This window comes from Cucumis melo, chromosome 8, assembly GCF_025177605.1.
Source record: "Cucumis melo cultivar AY chromosome 8, USDA_Cmelo_AY_1.0, whole genome shotgun sequence".
Taxonomy (NCBI): Eukaryota; Viridiplantae; Streptophyta; class Magnoliopsida; order Cucurbitales; family Cucurbitaceae; genus Cucumis; species Cucumis melo.
Genome location: NC_066864.1, coordinates 1,505,034 through 1,524,124, shown reverse-complemented (window position 1 = coordinate 1,524,124; position 19,091 = coordinate 1,505,034). Strand labels below are relative to the sequence as shown.

The window sequence follows — 19,091 nt, the reverse complement described above, 5'->3', positions numbered from 1 at the left end:
ATGTACCAGATTTTAAGGACTAAATATGGTTTTTCTAAAATCACTAATTCTTTTTTTAAAAAAAATTACTTTTTCTTTTTTATTGTTATTATTATTATTTCACATCAGCAATGCATATGAAAGGCCACGTGTGATTGAGAAACATTAGATGAGAAAGTGAAAAGAAAGTTGTCCCGTTTGTAGATCCTGGATGGATACTTGCATATATACATACATACATATATGATCATTCATGTTCGCACACAGTTTACGGTTATTAATTCTTATTAATTAGATGATCTTGTGACATTTAGATAAAAAAGAATTATTATTTTAGGGTTTAGAAAGAGAGAACTTTACTGCTATTCTATGTGTGAGTACCATAAATGCGAGACAAGATTAGAGGAGACCAACCCAATTTAAACCTAAATTAAAAGGGTTAATTTAAGAGTGATAATAATATATATCCTTTTCACAACAAGCATATTGTTAAAGATTCTCTCGTTACCAAAAGTCAACAAAGTTAATTATATTCAACCAAATAATATACACTTTGCAGAGATAAATCCACCAATGTAAATAGAAAAAAAAAAAAGAAAAGAAAAGAAAATATATTGGGCTTTTTAGATAGCTACAGAATTTAATTTAACAATTGAGTAGAGGAATAAAGAGGAAACTAGGAAACAAAACTGAGTGGAGAGTGCAGGTGTATTCATTAAACACCAAGAAGTAGAGTTGATTAATTAATAATTATTAACCAAAATGGTGAGTGGGGATTTGTGCTTTTTCAAGTGCCAAAATTTAGGGTTGTTTGTAACATGGCTTTCCATTTCTGAACCAGACATCTTTTCTTCACCTCCTTTTTCCAGTTCTAAAAAATTTTTAATTCAACAAATTATTTCTTATATTTCTACATATAAATATATAACCCTTCTTCTTTTAGAAAAAAAAAGAATCTTAAATTAATTGTCAGCGACCTTCCCCATCAAACAAATCCAACTCCATGGTTAAATTTCTTTTATGTATCTCCTCATTTTGAAAAAAGAAATAAGAAACTGTTAGTTTAAGATATCCGAGAAAGGATTTCTTGATTCACTTATCTAATTTTGACAAACAAAACCCATCATACTTAATAAAATATGAACTGTTTAAAAAAAAATTACCCATCATCATTTTTTTAAAACAAATGGATAAGTTTGTTGACAAGACAATTTTTTGTTCTGTTATTTATAATTGTAGAAACTAATTACTCATAATTTGTGACCCAAATCATTTATTAACAAAAACATTTTTGAAAACAAGAAATAGATGGGACGTGGGTAATTTATATTCCTCCGTTTATAGTGCCATCATTGGTCGCTGGGGAAATTGAATTCCAATTATTCCAAGATGTGTGAGGATGAAGATAGACCCATTTGCTTTAGCGACTTAGAATCCACATCTGAAGCATATAGTGTGTGTGTATATATATATATATATATATATATATGAAGAAGCATTATAATCAATCTCACCACAAAATAAAAAAGGAAAAGAAAAGGCAGAGAAGAGTTGTATATTGCAAAGAAGCACTTAATTGCATCGTGGACATAACCCTAAGGTTCGGACCCAATGTCACAGAGATATGTCTCCCAGTTTTAATTTGCTCCCCATTCCTCTTTTCTGTCTCCTATTCTTTTTTCTTCAATCAATAATACAAATTTCACTTTCAACTTTCACTTCAAAAATCAAACCCCATAACTTTGACTATTCTTAACTCCAAATATGCTTTCTTCTTCCTTACTACTTACTCTCTTACTGCACAACTCTTCTGATCTTTATATTTTCATTATTATACCCCAATCATTTTTTCCCTCTTACCTTATATCTGCTCAATTGAATTCCTCCATCTAATAATTGGTGACTACAATACTTTTCAAAAGGGCTGTTATATGTCAGTTACGTTTATAGCAATGTCTCAAGAATAATATTATGTAGGGAATTTCATAGCTACCCATAAAATATTCAAAAAAAAAAAACTTAACTAGACAAAAATGGGATATTAGTTTCACCACTCATGTTCAAATTTTATTGTAGTTCAACAATGTATCAAGAATAATAAAGCAACATTGGAAGATTGAATCATCAACTTTTCAAACGATAATTTATGTTTTGTTCATTTATTTAATTTCTTGGGGACGTAGCACTTTCAAGGTTAAAAATTAAGATTATAGCAACAATTTTAAGGAAATATAGACATTCAAAAGATGTTGACGATAGACTTTATTACGGATGGATATGCTTCAAGAGAGTTAAGTTGGGTCTAAATTTGATTATGTCTTCAAACTTCTTGTTATGTGTTACATGTACGTATTTGCGAATTAGGTTGGAATTTATTACTATATTTTGCATCCATTCCTATTAATTTTTTTTAATTAAAGTACAATAACAAAATATAAAATATTTCCAGTGAGTCAATGAACTTAGATGCAATAAAATGACAAACTACCTCATTCATTTAAATGATTGTACTTAACGTAAGAAAATATGACCCGAATAGTTGAAGATTGACACACTGACCTATCAAAAGAAGCCCTCCTAATTTAATTATAAACTCCTCCATATTAAATGTAGATTTATAGAATGGTGATAGTACGAAAGAAGTTGCAAGAGAAAGCATTCCTGAAAAATGACATGCATTAATTAAGAGTAATGAAATCCAAATTTGAGCCATTAGTTGCACAAATCGAGTGAATAGTAAAAAAGATGGAAATAGTAATTAGTCAAATCATGTGTCTCTTAATTACAACGGTATAAAGAACCCTATTATTGGTTAAGAATGCTTCCTCTTTTAAGTATTAAAGATCGGGTTAGGTTAAAAGAGTAAGAGTAAGAGTAAGAGTAAGAGCAAGGAGCACAAATTCCGAGTAAGAAATCTACCTCTAATAATTTGAAAATGAATCGAAAAGCATATAATTAAATTAGTGAATGGGTTATTTGGTATAGGTGTAGAGGCAGTGTGATCATCTCCACTCACTCGAGAGGCAGCTAACATATACATTCATTTTATTTTATTTATAAAATATTGGTGCTTTGGTACATAAAATATTATTGTCTACGTCCATAATAATTATACGAGATCAATCTTTATAAAAGTTGACAAGGAATATAAACTTTTTTTTTCTCCTCGATAATAATTAATAAGAAAAAACAAAGATTGTTGATTATTAAATTGAAGTGAATTATACACGTATTATTAGCTTGAGTCATTTACATTTTGGCCTATATTATCTGCTCACTGGATTTTCAATGTTACTCTAATGGTTTTAATTCGATCGGTACATTTTTATTATCGATTGTTCAATATATTTTCGCCTTACACCTATCTTTAGATGTACGGTATTTTTTGCAAGGAAAAAAAGATAAATAATTTAGAATCAATTAAGTTTCATTGTTTTTTTTCTTTACTATTAAAATTAATTTTAAAATTACATTTGTTCACATTTAACACTAAAGTCCAAATTGGTAAAAGCTTGAGATTAGGAATGAAAGTCTTAAAAACTATGGACTAAATCAAAACAAATTTTCAATTTTAATTATAATATTTTAAACTTAAATCAAATTTTAATATTTTAAAATATAAGGACTAAATAGAGGCGAAATAAATGGTAAGAAGCAAAATCATTTGAAAAACTATCATCAAACTAATAAAATTCATGGTTTTTAAAGATATGCTATATAATTTTGTATTATTTAAATAGAATAATGAGATGTTATATATATAGAAAAATCATAAAAAAAAAGGTAAAAGCACATGTGTTTGAAATGGATAACGCTAAAAAAATAGAAATAAAAGCAAAAGGGAATAAATTCACAAAACTAAAATGGGTACAATATTTTCAATGAAAAAGAATCTATTACAGATATATATAGAAGAAAAATGGTAGACAAACATATATATGAAATTAATTTAAATTATTTCATTTGAAAAAGAAAGGGGGATATGTCATGAGTCATGACATTTGAAAGCAAGGACATAAAGAATTGGAGCAAAGAGAAATAAAAAATTAGGGCAGGCAGGTATTTGGAAATTATGATGTAATGGGGGATGTCATAAATCAATAAAAAGAGGGGGGGGGGGGGGGGGGGAAAGGGTGTGAGAATTTAGGGGATATGAAATTGAGGAGAGGAGCACAGTGTTTTAATTGTACACCTAACTATTCCCGTTTTGGTAAAAAATTGAAAGAGACAGAAAGCCGATGATGTCCATTCACAACAAAAAATGAAAATATAAACAAAATTCGCTCATTGCCTTCTCCATTTAAAACAACAACAAGAAGAAGAAAAAAATGAGTTGACAAAGTTTAATTAATTAAATGAACCTGGGCATTAAGTAAGTGAACGGTGGAAATTAATTAAAATGGAGCTTAGAAAAAGAAATAATTAATTGAAAACCCTTTTAAGCAGCTTCATTGTCACATCTTCTTCTCAGGGTTTAATTAATGAATACCAATTTGAAAGTTGAGTTGAAAAACCGTAATCCTTGAAAAAACAAAAACATAACAAATATTACGTAATCATTGAACTACAGAAAATAAAGAAAGGAGGAAACTTTATAAAGTTAGTGCAAATTATTCATTTTAATGGCGAATGAGGGGGAGAAGGAAAAAAAAAAAAAAAAAAAAAAAAAAAAAAAAAAAAGGAACAAAAGCAGCTCGAATGGGACCCATAAAATGTCCTCTCAAAAGACCCCCAGATGTGATTTTAATCTTTCTTCTACTGCACTAACATAATTAAATTTTCGATTTTATTATTTACGTTTTTAATAAAACAAAATAAAATTGGGGTTGTCGTTTCGATTTTATTTGGTTGCCAAATCTGCCCCAAAATTCCCTCCTTCCATAATCATGTTAGGCGAGAGAGCAATTTGTGAAGGGTCGTCATCTGGATTGGCCATCACAGCCGATCAGCAGCATCAGCAGCAGCAGCAGCAACAACAACAGGCAGCAGGGCAGGCACAGCCGGGTGCGGTTGTTCCGTTGAGCCGTTACGAATCACAAAAGCGGCGAGATTGGAACACTTTTGGGCAATATCTAAAAAACCAAACACCCCCAGTATCGCTATCCCACTGTAACTGTAACCATGTACTTGAATTTCTTCGATACCTTGACCAATTTGGTAAAACAAGAGTTCATTCACATGGTTGTGTGTTTTTCGGGCAACCTGACCCTCCTGCCCCCTGCCCTTGCCCTTTGAAACAAGCTTGGGGCAGCCTTGACGCACTCATCGGCCGCCTCCGTGCCGCCTACGAGGAGCATGGTGGCTCCCCTGAAGGAAACCCTTTTGGAAATGGAGCAATTAGAACGTATTTAAGGGAGGTGAAGGAGAGCCAAGCGAAGGCCAGAGGAATTCCTTACAAAAAGAAGAAGAAGAAGAGAAATAATCAGACGATGATGATGAATAATATGAACAAGCAGCAGCTGCAGCAACTCCCCAATAATAATAATGATACCAACGCTCCTTTGACTCACATCCCTTGATTTTTCAATCCATCTCCATGGTAATTAATTATAATCCCTTCCTTTTTATTCTTCTATATATTATTATTATTTTTCTCTTGTTTGAATTGAGATTATATATATTACTGTTTCTGTTGGATGATTTTCAAATTGGAATTATGAGCAGTTAGTTCATGAGTGAATAATTATATTTTATATATTAAGAAGATGGGTTGATTGGGGAATTATGATGAGTGATATTCACGATCAACATCACTAAAAGAAAACCCTAGACCAAGTTTTCTCAAAACCCTAATTTTGATTGTACTTACATTATTTAGAAAATGATAGAATTATGGGAAAGGAATGTTTACGAGAAATGATTGAGTGTCAAGATTAAGAAGAGATGATATATGTTCATATGTTGATGCTTTTAATTTTGTGTGTGAAGAATCAGAAAAATAGCTTTGATTGGTGTGCCATTCAGTGTCTGGAAAAAACACTGTTTGGTTTGATGTCTCTTAGTTTAATAAAATAAAATAAAATAAAATAATTAAAATAGGTAACCAAAAATGTTTTACTTTTCAATAGATTTGGGCCTTTTTCGATTCTATACGATTTTTTTGCTCCCCATGCATGGACATTCCCACATCCCACCATCTCTACATCATCATCATCATCATCATCATCATCATCATCATCATCTTTTTAATATTTCTTTATATATCATTATCAAAATTAATTTCAATTTTATTAATTAATTTTTTATAATTGTTGTTTTCCTACTCACTTACTTCTTTGATTTGGTACTTTATCAATTTTATCCTATTTCTTCATTACTTCTTATATAAATTAATTACATTATATATGTCTCTACCCCTTAATAAAATTTTCATTTTCTTTTGTTATTTTATCTCATGAAACAAGCATTCATTAGTCTCATATGCCTGTAATGTAATGGACTACATTGATATTAATTGACATTTTCGTTTTAAAAAATCATATTAACGAGATATACACATGCTATATGACCTTATTCAAATATAGGCAATTTTCAATATATATATATATATATATATATATATATATATATATATATATATAATTAAAACTATTTTACGACTATTAAATTTAATTTTTTTTCGATATTTTGTATATAGTTTCAAATTTTTAGAGAATTTTTTCTTTTAAAATTTTGGGTTGATAACTGATACATAAGAAGATTTTATGCTCCTTTATAATTTTGACAATAAATTAAAATGTTTATCGGAGAAATGGTAAGAAAAACTAAAAAGCTACATAGATATAAAACTAGATCTTATGTATTGGAAAATTATATTGAATTGATTTTGTTCACCCTCTCTCTTGTTTGCATTTCTAATTCAAAACTGTAAACCAGTTTGCCGAAATTTTTTTAGTTCCAAAACGTTCAATAGGATTTTTATGACAAAGTTATAATATATATTGCTGTTCTCTATATGTAAATGATCTCAATGTGGAGATATGGAAGTAAAGTTTATAATGTTAAACCATTTCCAATTTTTTGTAGAAAAGTAAATATATTGAAGTTTGAAAATAATATAGGGATTTTTTCTGGTAATTATATACTGAATTAGTCGGACAGGTCCAAGTTGATTTACGTACACAATTTAATTAGTCTGTTTGAGTTTACTCTAATTAATTACTAGTGTACTTTCTCACCAATCTTCAAATTTCAAACGAAATTAATTAAATTTCTATTTATAGCTCTTCATTTATGTAGGTGAGAATCCAAACTCCTCTACTATTTCTCTCTATTTGATGTTGAATGAGGAGTCCAATAGAAATTCAAACTATTTTTCTTTTTTCTTCCCCCTTTTTTCTTAGTTTTAACGAAATGGAAAGTATTTTGAAAACATATCTAAAATGTAGATTACATAATCGAGAAATTTCATGTAAATAAATTTGTAAAAATAAGTAAAAATATCCCTCTTAAAAATATGCCATTTGTGTCTTTGGATTTGATTTATCAACCGTGGGGTTTGTTTGTGACGACTTTACTCTGCTTATAGCTTAAGAGAAGGAAATTAATCTTTTTATTCTTATTTCTCTTCTCAAATTGATACTTCAAGGCTTCATGTTTGTTGGCCCTTAATAGTATAAAAACTGTCTACTCTAATTTTCTTATAAAACTTGAATTTTCTATATATATAATACTATTTTCCCATCTAATTAGCTCTTTTCTGTGTTTTAAGAAGATTGTGTTTAATGATTAAGCTATATAACCTAATGGAGATTTACGAATAAAATGTTAGAATATTACATAACTTTCAAGATATCAATTAACAACATCACTACACCTAAACTTGTCCTTTGTTATATTTCTATATGATCTGAATTTGAAAAGAATTAATTCTGTTATATATAATGCGGCATATTGAGAATTTGACAAATCATATAGTGTTGTTGTATTAATATAATCTTTTTGCTGTCACATATCCACTAATAATATCAACACAAACTAAATTTTGTTATTGTGTATAAAATGGCCATTTGAAATTGTTTGCCACTTCCTAGTTTTGTATTGCAATTATATTAAATGAAATCATTTATCAATTCCCAATTGCTACCGGATATTTCCTTAGTCAATGAAAGCACTTTATGATCTTTATTTGTTAATTAGTAATGAAATTAAAGTCTGAATTGAGATTTTTTTTTCCTTCTTCTTTTCTTGGCAGGAATTGAAGAAAGGAAGATGTGGATTTAATGGATTGATGGAAGGGGAAGAGAGATGGAGAATATTGGAGCAATTGAAGGGAAAAAATGTGGAATATTGCTTATACGGTGTTGGGAGTTGTGCAGAGGATTTAATTCATATGGGTAGCCTTAGCTATAATTCTGGTTATGAATAATCTATAATATTGAGGCAGCATAATTATAATTAGATGGCCCTTATTAAATTCTATATACATATATCTATATATTTTGTAGCAATGTCATACAATCTTAGGCACCTTTTGTTCTATTAGGGTAAAACAAACAATTTCTATTGTCTTTTACTGATTTAATTAAAATTTCAATTTAGAAGAGGGGAAAGAACATCATGATTTTATATTTCCAGGGGATAAATATTAACATATAATTATAGATAAAGACAAATGAGAGGATCTATGTGCAGATATAACAGGCTATGGACATTGTCTCATAGTCACTTTCTTTGTCCTCAGGCAAGCTTATGTGTTTTTTTATGTAAAGTGAAATATTTAAAAATTAAACTAAACTAACCTTAACCATTTGCAAATGTTAGACATAAAAAAGGGGTTCAACAGAACGTGATATGGTCAATATTGAAGATTTGGTTTTGTTTTCACTTTCATGTGAAAGACGAAACAAACACTTTCCAGTTGGGAAGTTTAGTTTTATTTTGACTACTTTTCATTCAATTAAATGTTAGGGTAGGGTTCATATGCATAGGGTTGAGGATGGAGGTAAAAAAGTTGGACAAAGTGGGACGCATTAGTCGAATGTGTGTCGAGAGTGTGACAGATTGATGCATAGCATAAATATAACATTTTTTAAAGTTACATACCTGTCCTTTTATATGATGTATAGTAATCAAAGGTGGAGAGGTTCATACCTCAGTCTTATATGATGGAAGTTAATGTTAATTAGTGTAAGAGTTAAATTAGTTTTGAGGAGAGCCAAGTGACAGATTGATGTCGATGCATTAACGGTGAGGGAAACAGGTTGGAATGGCTGAGGTCGATGGTATCAGAAAAATGAATGAGTAATGGTAGTGTGCAACGGAATGACGTTATCATTATTTTCGATATTTGAATGTTAAGGGATTTGGTTTGATCGGAGGTGGGTGACTGAAGGTGGGGGTTCACCGTCACGTTTCCGTCACCCACGTTATCCCACCTTCTCTAACTTACAATCTCCTTATTCGAATTGGGCCTGGGCCTGGGCCTAGACCTCCACCTTCCTCTTCTAAGGATCTGACTCAAATCACCTCATAAACCCTCCCTTTTTACTCCTTACTTCAGTATATAAATTTTTAAATCCTTTGGTTGACCATAACCTCTAAAACTATCTATTGTGTTAATTAATCCAAGATTAAGGTTTTGATTTTTGAAGACTGTTGTAAAAAGTTTACTTGATATTTGAATATTTAGTTGATAATATAATCTTCTTTAATTAACTTATGTATTTTAGTCTATAAATGTTTTTTTTTAATTAGTCTATATAATTTTAACATTTTGAATTTAGTTCCAATGTTTCGATAACTTTTATATCATGTTCATTAATTTAAAATGTGTAGTGCTTAGGATTATTTATTGCATGAATTAGAGTTATTTAATTGAAAATAAGATTAATGCATGACATGTGTCAAACGAATTAAACACAATTTAGAAAGATATTTTGTCCAAAAATGTTTTTATAAAAGGTTGGCTTTTTAAAGAGTATAGATATAGATTTGACAAAACTAAAGATGGGAAGTTTTATAAAAATCAAGAAATCACTTTGAAAGATAAATCAGCATTTACTTTAATTTATTAAGAATTAACCTTAAGCATTTTATGGAAACTAAGAGGCACAGCACAACTTAATTTATGATAAAGATATTAAAGTTTAATGAAATAAAAAAAAAAAATTATCTTCATTATGATCATGAGACCTTTTTTTCTTGGCCAAGAGATCAAATTATCCGAATAATGAAATCTTTGTGGCGAACCAAAGATTTTATCTAACTTCACCTTTACACATTGCAAAAAAAAAAAAAAAAAAAAAAAAAAAAAAAATATATATATATATATATATATATATATATATATATCTTTTCACTTTTTTCTTTTTCCTCTTTTCCTTTCTTTTATTATTTTTTAAGAAAAAGAAACCTCCATTTAAATTAAAAGAGATAATATTTGCTTCATGAATCACACATCTATTAATTGTAGCCTTAGAACTATGTTTCAAATTATTCTAAAATAGGGAGAAGTACTTTTGAATATGCTTTTAGTAATTTAAAATTAATTTTTTAATGATATGAGAATTGTATATATCGTAAATCCAAACATGAAAATATTGTTATTTTAAAGATAACCCTATATATCATGGGTCGAATAGAATTTCAAAACCACCCACCTTAAAATGAAAAGTTATTATTTCAAATTTTTTTTTTTTTATTTTGAAAGAAAAGCTTGTTGACACTTAAACTTTGAAAGTTACATATGATGAGAAGATTGACACAAAATAAACCATTTATTTGATTAGCATTATGTAGGTAGGAAGGAAAAATGTTAGGAAAAGTAGAAATAATAATAATAATAATAATATAATGTGACATATTGAGCATTGAGCGAAAGGAGAGATAAAAGAGTAAGATAGTGACTCTTTACCTTACCAATCAAGGGAAAGTAATGTGTATACATATAGGATAGGAACTACCAAAAAGGGACCCTTCAAATTATTCTCTAATTTCATTTTCCCCTCCTTTTAATTCCATTTTTCTCTCAGCCGCAAAGAACAAATTTAAATAAATATCCATAATAGTTATTATTATTAATTACCTTTACAGGGAAAAGTATATACGACTTGTTAGTGATTTTTTCTTTTTTTAAAAAAAGGGAAATGTGGATGGAAATGAAAAGTGATTTTTAAGGAGAAAAAAAGAAGATGGGTATAATTAAGAGGGACCAAGCTGCGTTGTTCTTTGGAGCATAATGTGAATGTCAAATCCAAAGTATATAATATATATACATATATATATATAAAAAAAGAACTTTACAGAATGCAATTTGGCACACAATCTCTCATGCCTTCATAATACTTCATATCTGGACTTGGAGAAGAAGACCACCAGGAGAGTTGGAATATGATATATATAATGTGGTGTGATTGTGAAGAATAAGATTATTATGCCCCACTTGTAAGTGCAAAGCTAACATTTTGCATTATTCTTTTGTGGAAATTCCAACAAAAGCTTTGTGGGGACTCTCATTTTTTTCTTCACTTTTTGGAAAATTCATTACAACTAATATAATATGTCCAAATGATCAAGTGTATTAATCTATCTTTTCCCAAATCGTTTAAAATCCTACGTATATATTATCCATGTTACTAATTAATAGTAAGTAAACAAACTTGGAAAATCACTTTCAAAATAAAACTAAAATAAAACTTTGATTATCCAAGTTTGTACCATAGGGAAAACACTACAAATTTAATTAATGTTTACGACATCATCTAACCAAGAACAATAGGAAGGTGATATCTTTTTTTTTTTTTTTTTTTTTTTAAAAAACTATTTTAAAGGATATTTAATAAATAAATAAATATATTGTTGTAAAAAATTGAAGATTCGGCCGGAGAGAGAGGATTGTAATTTTTTTTGAGAATGCATTAAAATTTAAAAAACATGGACATGACATTTTTTATTTGTAAAAGGGAAAAAAAAAAAAGAAAATATAGGAAATCTAAGGTTTAGTGGGGGGATGTTAGAAAAATTAAAACATTCTAAATGACTTTTAAAGTGATGACTTATTTGGTGGTGATACCTTTTTTATATAATCTAAAAAGCCCCAAACTTTGGGAGATAAGAATGAAGATTATGATTCCTAGATTTTGAATATTTGTATGTATAAAGAGAATGATAAATACATATAAATTAATAATAATAATAATAATAATAATAATGGTGTACAGGCCTAGTGTCTCATCTTGCTCAAGATATGGAAAAATCTTCCTATCCACCCTTAGCTACTATATCATTTATATTTTATCCCCTTTTCTTCTCTCTTTAGTCTTTCACCAATTTATATTATTTTATACTTAAATACTTTTCACCTTTACCAATTAAAAGAATAGCCACCCCAAGTGTCACTTATTCTTTAAACAAACACCTAATCATTCAAATTCTAAATATATAAATTTTATGATTGGTCCAACCATACAAGCTAAGTAATCAAAATCACAGAGGTAAATTATATGGAGTTATATTTTAACATCAACGCAATTCAATAGTTTAGGCAATTTTCATAATGACTAAACTAATTATAAGAGGGAGATGAATTAGAATCCACAATGATTTAACAACTAAACGAAATATATACATGTATTCCAAAAAAAAAAAAAAAAAAAAAAGAGAAAAAGAATAATATCCATCTCAATTAAAGTGTGAATGTAACAATGGGAGATAATTAAAGTATAAAAGTAATTAGATTATTATTGGGAGCATATAGCATGTCCAAATTAAAAGAAGAATCACATAACAGTCACCATAACAAAGATATATTCAAAACAGAAAGTGAAAAATTATGAATTCTGATACACAATTCCCAGAGATTAATAAGTCTCCCACCATCTCTCAATTTTCTAAATCAAAATACAAACAAACACACATACATACATATATATATATATATATATATATATGTATGTATTATACATAGATAATATATTCCCTTTTCAATTGCTAACCGAAACGATCCTGATCTCAACCCTCCAAATTTACATCCGATCCTTCCCTTTGTAATCAACCGGCAGAAAAATCATAATTTCCCTCCTCAACTTCATTTGTACATATATATATATATATATATATATATATATATATATATATATATATATATATATATATATATATATATATATTATAATCAAACATAGAGATTTAATAATTATTGAAGAAAATTAATCAATTTCGGGAAGAAGAAAAAACTCCCCTCAAATTCCATTTAAAGATCAGTTGGGAACTCGGAAATGCTCTCTAAATGAGGCCTCCACACTCCGACTCTCCCCCGCCGCTTGTCCTTCTGAACCGTCGTCAATTTCTCTGACAGAATTTCACTCAGGTACTGATCTGAAACTACTAAATTCGTCACCGATATACTTGAACCCACGCCGGTTCCGGGTAATGGTAATTCCTTCTTTTTCTTCTTGGTCAGAGATTTGGAGCGGGGCTTTTCCGGGGCAGGAGGAAGGGGCATGAGAAAGTAAATTTTTCCCCGTTGGAGCTCGGCGTCGGGGGGGAGGATCACAATCTTAGGGACGACGCGGTCGTCGGAGGTGGGGGAGGAGGGTTTTTTGAGCACGTGTTTAGGATTGGCCTTCATGACATCACTGGCGCGGATGGAGCCGGCGATTTCTTGGACGTGGCCGTCGCAATGGACGATTCTGATGACGTCGAGAGAGCCACATGGGAGTATGCAGGAGATGCAGCATCTAATGGCGTTCTTCATGGGCGGGGATTTAAACCTCTGTTTTGGTTGTTCTGTTTTCTCATAAAGAGATGTATAGAAATAGAATTGGAAGGGAAATTATATTGAAAGCAAAAGTGAAAAGAGTGTTTTTTTTTTTTCTTTTTCTTTTGGGTTCCAAAAATCCGTGTTACCAATGATGTCTATATGCATAGTTATATATATTTATAATACCAACCTTTTTAGCTTTGCCTTTCACTTCCTTTAGAATTACATCTCAAAAGTGTGTGTTTGTGTGTTGTGTTATGTGTATGTATGAAGAGAGAATTTCCTTTTCATTTAGAGAAAAAAAAAAAAAAAAAGAATTTGTTATGGGTTTGGATTGGACGAAATTCATGGCATTAATAATTGGCAGCTTCCACCTGTACTTTCCCCTTTGGATCCATCACAACAAAGGGTCCCCTCCTCACCCTCTCCTTTCCCCTTCAATAATTCGTTAATTTTACTGCTACTTTTTCCCCCCTTTCTATTCATTCCAATTGTCTATCCGTTTCACTTAACCTCCTTCAATAAGGTTTAATTGGCCAGTGGTTCTCCAATTTTTTCAATCCACCTATATCTTGCACCTTACACATTTATGATATATCTGCATTCAGTTGTTGCCTCAAGAGTACAGTTGAAACACGCCTAATTGTTGCTCTGATTTTGGGATAGGGTCTCTCTTAGAGTTCTAAGAGAACACACCCTTCCCTCTTGGGTTGACAATTTTTAATATTATACCATTTTTGTTTTTAAAACACGTGATGGGGAGAGGAAAGAAACGTCATAACAAATATTAGGTGAAGAAGAGGGAAAGGCAGCACTGTTGTAGTCGTAGTCGTAGTCGTAGTCGTAGTCGTAGCGTAGTCGTAGCGTAGTCGTAGTCGTAGTCGTAGTCATAGTCGTAGTCGTAGTTGTAGGTCCCATCACATATATATTCATTTTTCTTTGGTTAAAGAGTATAATTTGAAAGAAATTAGGGAGGAAGATCAGGAAATCTTGAAATTTGAGGTTAGAGGTAGAGATTCATTTGGTTTCATTGTGTACCCCTAAACCCCAAAGCAAAATGTCATGTGGGTTGTTGTTCCTTTCAATGGAAAGTCAGGTCCTTTCATTGTTTATTTACTTTTTTTGTTTATCTCTTTTGTTTTGACTTCATATATCAGTGGAGTTGTTGTATCTACTTACACTACCTTTTCTCTAATTTCTTTCATATACACACACACACACACACACACCCATTTTCATTATATTTCATAACTAAAACCCAAACCTATTCAATTCAAACACATTATCATTACATAAAACAAACCCCCCCATTATCACCATCATCATCATCATCATCATCATCTTTATCCACAAAAACCAAAAGCCAGAATAATAATATAAAAAGCATCTCATTTTGTACAATGAATTTGTACCCATAAACGATTCTTGATTTGATTCATTTTCATTTTAATACAGATTATAATTACATCCTTTTTTTCTTTCTTTCTTTTCTTGAATTCACTAACTTTCGTCTTTAAAAGAAAAAAGAGAGAGATTTAATTAATTAAATTGTAATTGAAGGAAGGATGTCCTATTGATCTTGGGTTAATGTTCCATCAAATGTATGTGCCCCCGCCCATTTGTTAGTGGGCAGCATGTGATTTTGTGGTATCAAGAGAGAAGAGGGCTCCATCCAACACTTCTTTCTTTCTTTTTCTTTTTCTTTTTCCTTTCTTCTCTCTCTCTCTCTCTCTCTCTCTAATTTACCCATATTATAAATAGAAGCTTGTATAATAATTACTTTTTTATTTGAAGTTCTGCATAATTTAAATCTAACATGATTTGTTAATTAGTTTGGTGCTCATAAGATAATAAGTCATATTGTATGATGTTTTACTCTAATTGCTAATAATTATGTCAAACATTAAATTACGATTTACTAGAACTAAATCTTTCTTTGGAGTACAAGTACAAGTAGTGCGTAAAGTTAAATATAATAAACTACAAAAGAAACTTACAGAAAGAAACCTTTTTTTAATATAATTATATAGTAAGCTCTATTGTATAATAACATTTTTTTTTCTTTCTAAGTATAGGAACCTCAATATTAAAAATGGAGCTAAAATGTGATATAATAATAAGGCTATAATTGATGACAGAGTTTTGAATTTCCTTTTTTTCCAGAACAAATTGACAAACAGTTATTTTATCATCAAGTTTTGGTTTTATGTCTAATTGTTTTATCCTTAAAAACACTTTGGATTATATGATGTGACAAGCATCAAAAGCATAAATACATATATATGATATGACAATTCATATTTTATTCCATATTAATTTTCAATTTGCAGGCTCCCCTCTCGGATCCTTTGAGCAAACACACTGTCCATTAAATTTCTTTTTTTTTTTTTTTCTTTCATTATTTATGGAAAATTTTCTATTTATATGAGAAGAATGGTTGTCTTTGGTACAACAATTTCTTTTCTTTTCATAAAGCTCCATAAATAAAACAAATGCCAGAGTTGTTATTTGATACAAACTTTAAAGAATCTCTTTTGGATATTTGATATAAGATATGCATACTTTTCTTTTGTCCAACTACATATGAAGGTGGCCGTCTATTTGCATGACAGAAAACCTCGTACTAATGTAGTTAGTAGAGTTTGGTCGCCAACACAGTAAAAAAATCAAGTTAACATAATCGTTTAAAGAGAATAGGAAATGGAGAATTATGTATTTTTTTCGATATATGTCTAGAACACCCTTTTGATTATATAAAAATATGAAAATTTTGTTAATTAAGCTCATAAAATGCAACAAAATAAAGAAGGATGAAATTAAATAAATATAAATGCTATTATATTGCATGGTTTTATAGTTTACTTTTTTGAATGTGTTTTGGTGCAGGTTTATACTATAAAGTTGAAAAAGAATATTGAGAGAGAATGGAATTACAAAAATTGTAAACATATAGCCTCAAAATTGTATATATTCACCTCTCTAAGTACACAAAACACATCTCTATTTTCTCTCACTTAAACCTCCAAAAATCAAACACAAAGCACTATTGGATCTCTCCCAAATGGCCTACATTTTATCCACAATAACTAACCATGTCTTTAAAACCATTATTCCCCTCTACAACAACATATAATTGAATTTGGATACACCTCATTGTTTTTGCGACAATAGAATTTTTAATATCATCCATGTGTTTGAATGCCCCTCTTTTGTATGTCTCTTCTTGATGTTATTATGCTACAAAATTATTGTACTGCCCCAGATAAATTCTTTCCTTTGGGATTTGATTGGACTCCTCCAAAAATTAAATTCTATCCTTTATTTTCTTTTATTTGGGATAAAAACTAAATTAAAAATAAATGTATTATAGTAGTTGACATGTCATTCCTCCTATTTTGTAGTCACGAGTTTAATCTTTCATCTTCCATAACTGTCATACTAAAAATAGTTAATCTAATAAAATCGAACCATGTATTGTTATATCTTGGACTACTTTTCTTTTCTAACTCTAACCTTATTAATTTATGTAGATTTTAAAATGTTATCCTTAATTAATAGAAAATGAGAATTGTGATAGTTTATGGGGATGTTATTTGAGCCCATTGGAGGTGAAGTGAAGATACACAGAGAGTCAGATGTCACGTCTAGGCCCAATTATTTCGAGGCCCATAGCGACGCAAATTATTTTAGAAAAAGAAAAGTTGTAAGGTTTGTTTGTTTAACCAAAATAAAAAAAGATTAGATAGGATAGAAATAGGGAAGGAAAGTGTGTAGTTGTAGTTGTAGTTGTAGTTGTAGTTGTAGTTGTAGTTGTAGTTGTAGTTGTAGTTGTAGTTGTAGTTGTAGTTGTAGTTGTAGTTGTAGTGGGATAAATAAATAAATAAAAAAAAAAAAAAAAAGGAAAAGAAAAGAAAAAGAGATGTGTAGCTTCGAAGTTCGAAATAACCGAGAGGGTGAGATCAGACAGAGAGACTTCCTCCTCCTATCATTCAACCATGCCCGTCTTTAAGACTCCCTTCAATGGCTACTCCGTCAAGTTTAGCCCCTTCTACGAATCCCGCATCGCCGTCGCTACCGCCCAAAATTTCGGAATCCTCGGCAATGGTCGCCTCCACGTCCTCGATCTCAATCCCGCCGGTCCCATAACCGAACACATCGCCTTCGACACCGCCGACGGAGTTTACGACGTCTCTTGGTCCGAATCTCACGACTCCCTTCTCGTCGCCGCCATCGCCGATGGCTCCGTCAAGCTCTACGACCTCGCTCTTCCACCCACTTCTAATCCCATTCGATCCTTCCACGAACATACTCGCGAGGTTCACTCTGCTGACTACAACCCCGTTCGTCGCGACTCCTTTTTGACTTCCTCTTGGGACGATACCAGCAAGCTCTGGACCCTAGACCGCCCCACCAGTGTCAGAACGTTCAAAGAGCACGCCTATTGCGTCTATTCCTCCGTCTGGAACCCTCGTCACGGCGATGTCTTCGCTTCCGCATCTGGCGATTGTACCGTTCGCATTTGGGATGTGCGAGAACCAGGCTCCACTATGATAATTCCGGCTCATGATTTCGAAGTTCTATCTTGCGATTGGAATAAGTACGACGATTGTTGTATTGCTACGGCTTCGGTCGATAAATCAATTAGGGTATGGGATGTTAGGAGCTACAGGACCCCGGTGTCTGTATTGAATGGCCATGGATATGCAGTTAGGAAAGTGAAATTCTCCCCTCATCGACAGGGTTTGCTAGCCTCATGCTCCTACGATATGACTGTGTGCTTGTGGGATTACATGCTGGAGGACGCTCTTGTTGGAAGATATGATCATCACACTGAATTCGCTGTAGGAATAGATATGAGTGTGCTTGTTGAGGGCCTGCTTGCCAGCACTGGATGGGATGAGCTTGTTTATGTATGGCAGCATGGGACGGACCCAAGAGCCCCTTAAGAAAAGGAAAGATTTTGCTACTTCCTTTAAATTTATGAATTTTTCATGTTACAGTTCATAGGTTTTAAGTGAATAAGCCATTTTAGTTACAAAAAAAAGAAGAAAAAGAAAAAGAAAAAAAGAGAATGAGCTACTTGTTGGCAGAATATATTTTCGTCAAAATTGAACTGAGTGTGTTATAATAGTCATTTGCTTTGTTCAAGATTGAATATAAACTTATTTTTCTCAAAAACTTGAGATCTACCTAATGTCTTCTACGCTGTCTCTGTACGTTTTTTCAAATGATCTGCTTGAGAAATCCACTTGAATGAATGTCTGCTAGTGCTCAAAAACTCTTATCGACTTCCCATATCCTTATTCCTTTTGTTGAGTGCTTCTGCTAATGACATTATGAAGGAATCAGTATGAGTATGTAATAGTGAGCATATTTGTAGTTTTAAGTTACTCTATCTTCCTCCTAGAGT

At 31.0% G+C, this 19,091-nt stretch overlaps 3 protein-coding genes across 3 annotated transcripts; 2 read left to right on the top strand and 1 right to left on the bottom strand.

Annotated features, from left to right (window-relative positions):
• The first annotated feature begins 4,657 nt into the window (after positions 1–4,657).
• LOC103503153 (protein LIGHT-DEPENDENT SHORT HYPOCOTYLS 10-like) lies at positions 4,658–8,429 on the top strand. The gene is made up of 2 exons (XM_051088575.1): positions 4,658–5,518; positions 8,174–8,429. Exon 1 carries the CDS (start codon positions 4,866–4,868, stop codon positions 5,496–5,498), a length of 633 nt encoding a protein of 210 aa, XP_050944532.1. The 5' UTR covers positions 4,658–4,865; the 3' UTR covers positions 5,499–5,518; positions 8,174–8,429.
• A 4,274-nt stretch (positions 8,430–12,703) lies between these two features.
• On the bottom strand, positions 12,704–13,916 carry LOC127150597 (uncharacterized). Its single transcript, XM_051088574.1, has one exon. The coding sequence runs from the start codon at positions 13,673–13,675 to the stop codon at positions 13,172–13,174; it is 504 nt and encodes a 167-aa protein (XP_050944531.1). The 5' UTR covers positions 13,676–13,916; the 3' UTR covers positions 12,704–13,171.
• A 3,564-nt stretch (positions 13,917–17,480) lies between these two features.
• LOC103484448 (peroxisome biogenesis protein 7) lies at positions 17,481–18,859 on the top strand. Its single transcript, XM_008441519.3, has one exon. The coding sequence runs from the start codon at positions 17,677–17,679 to the stop codon at positions 18,625–18,627; it is 951 nt and encodes a 316-aa protein (XP_008439741.1). The 5' UTR covers positions 17,481–17,676; the 3' UTR covers positions 18,628–18,859.
• The last annotated feature ends 232 nt before the right edge of the window (positions 18,860–19,091 follow it).

Coding starts and splice junctions, on each gene's coding strand:
- LOC127150597 (XM_051088574.1), bottom strand. CDS start 13,675: ATGAAGAACGCCATTAGATGCTGCATCTCCTGCATACTCCCATGTGGC.
- LOC103484448 (XM_008441519.3), top strand. CDS start 17,677: ATGCCCGTCTTTAAGACTCCCTTCAATGGCTACTCCGTCAAGTTTAGC.
- LOC103503153 (XM_051088575.1), top strand. CDS start 4,866: ATGTTAGGCGAGAGAGCAATTTGTGAAGGGTCGTCATCTGGATTGGCC.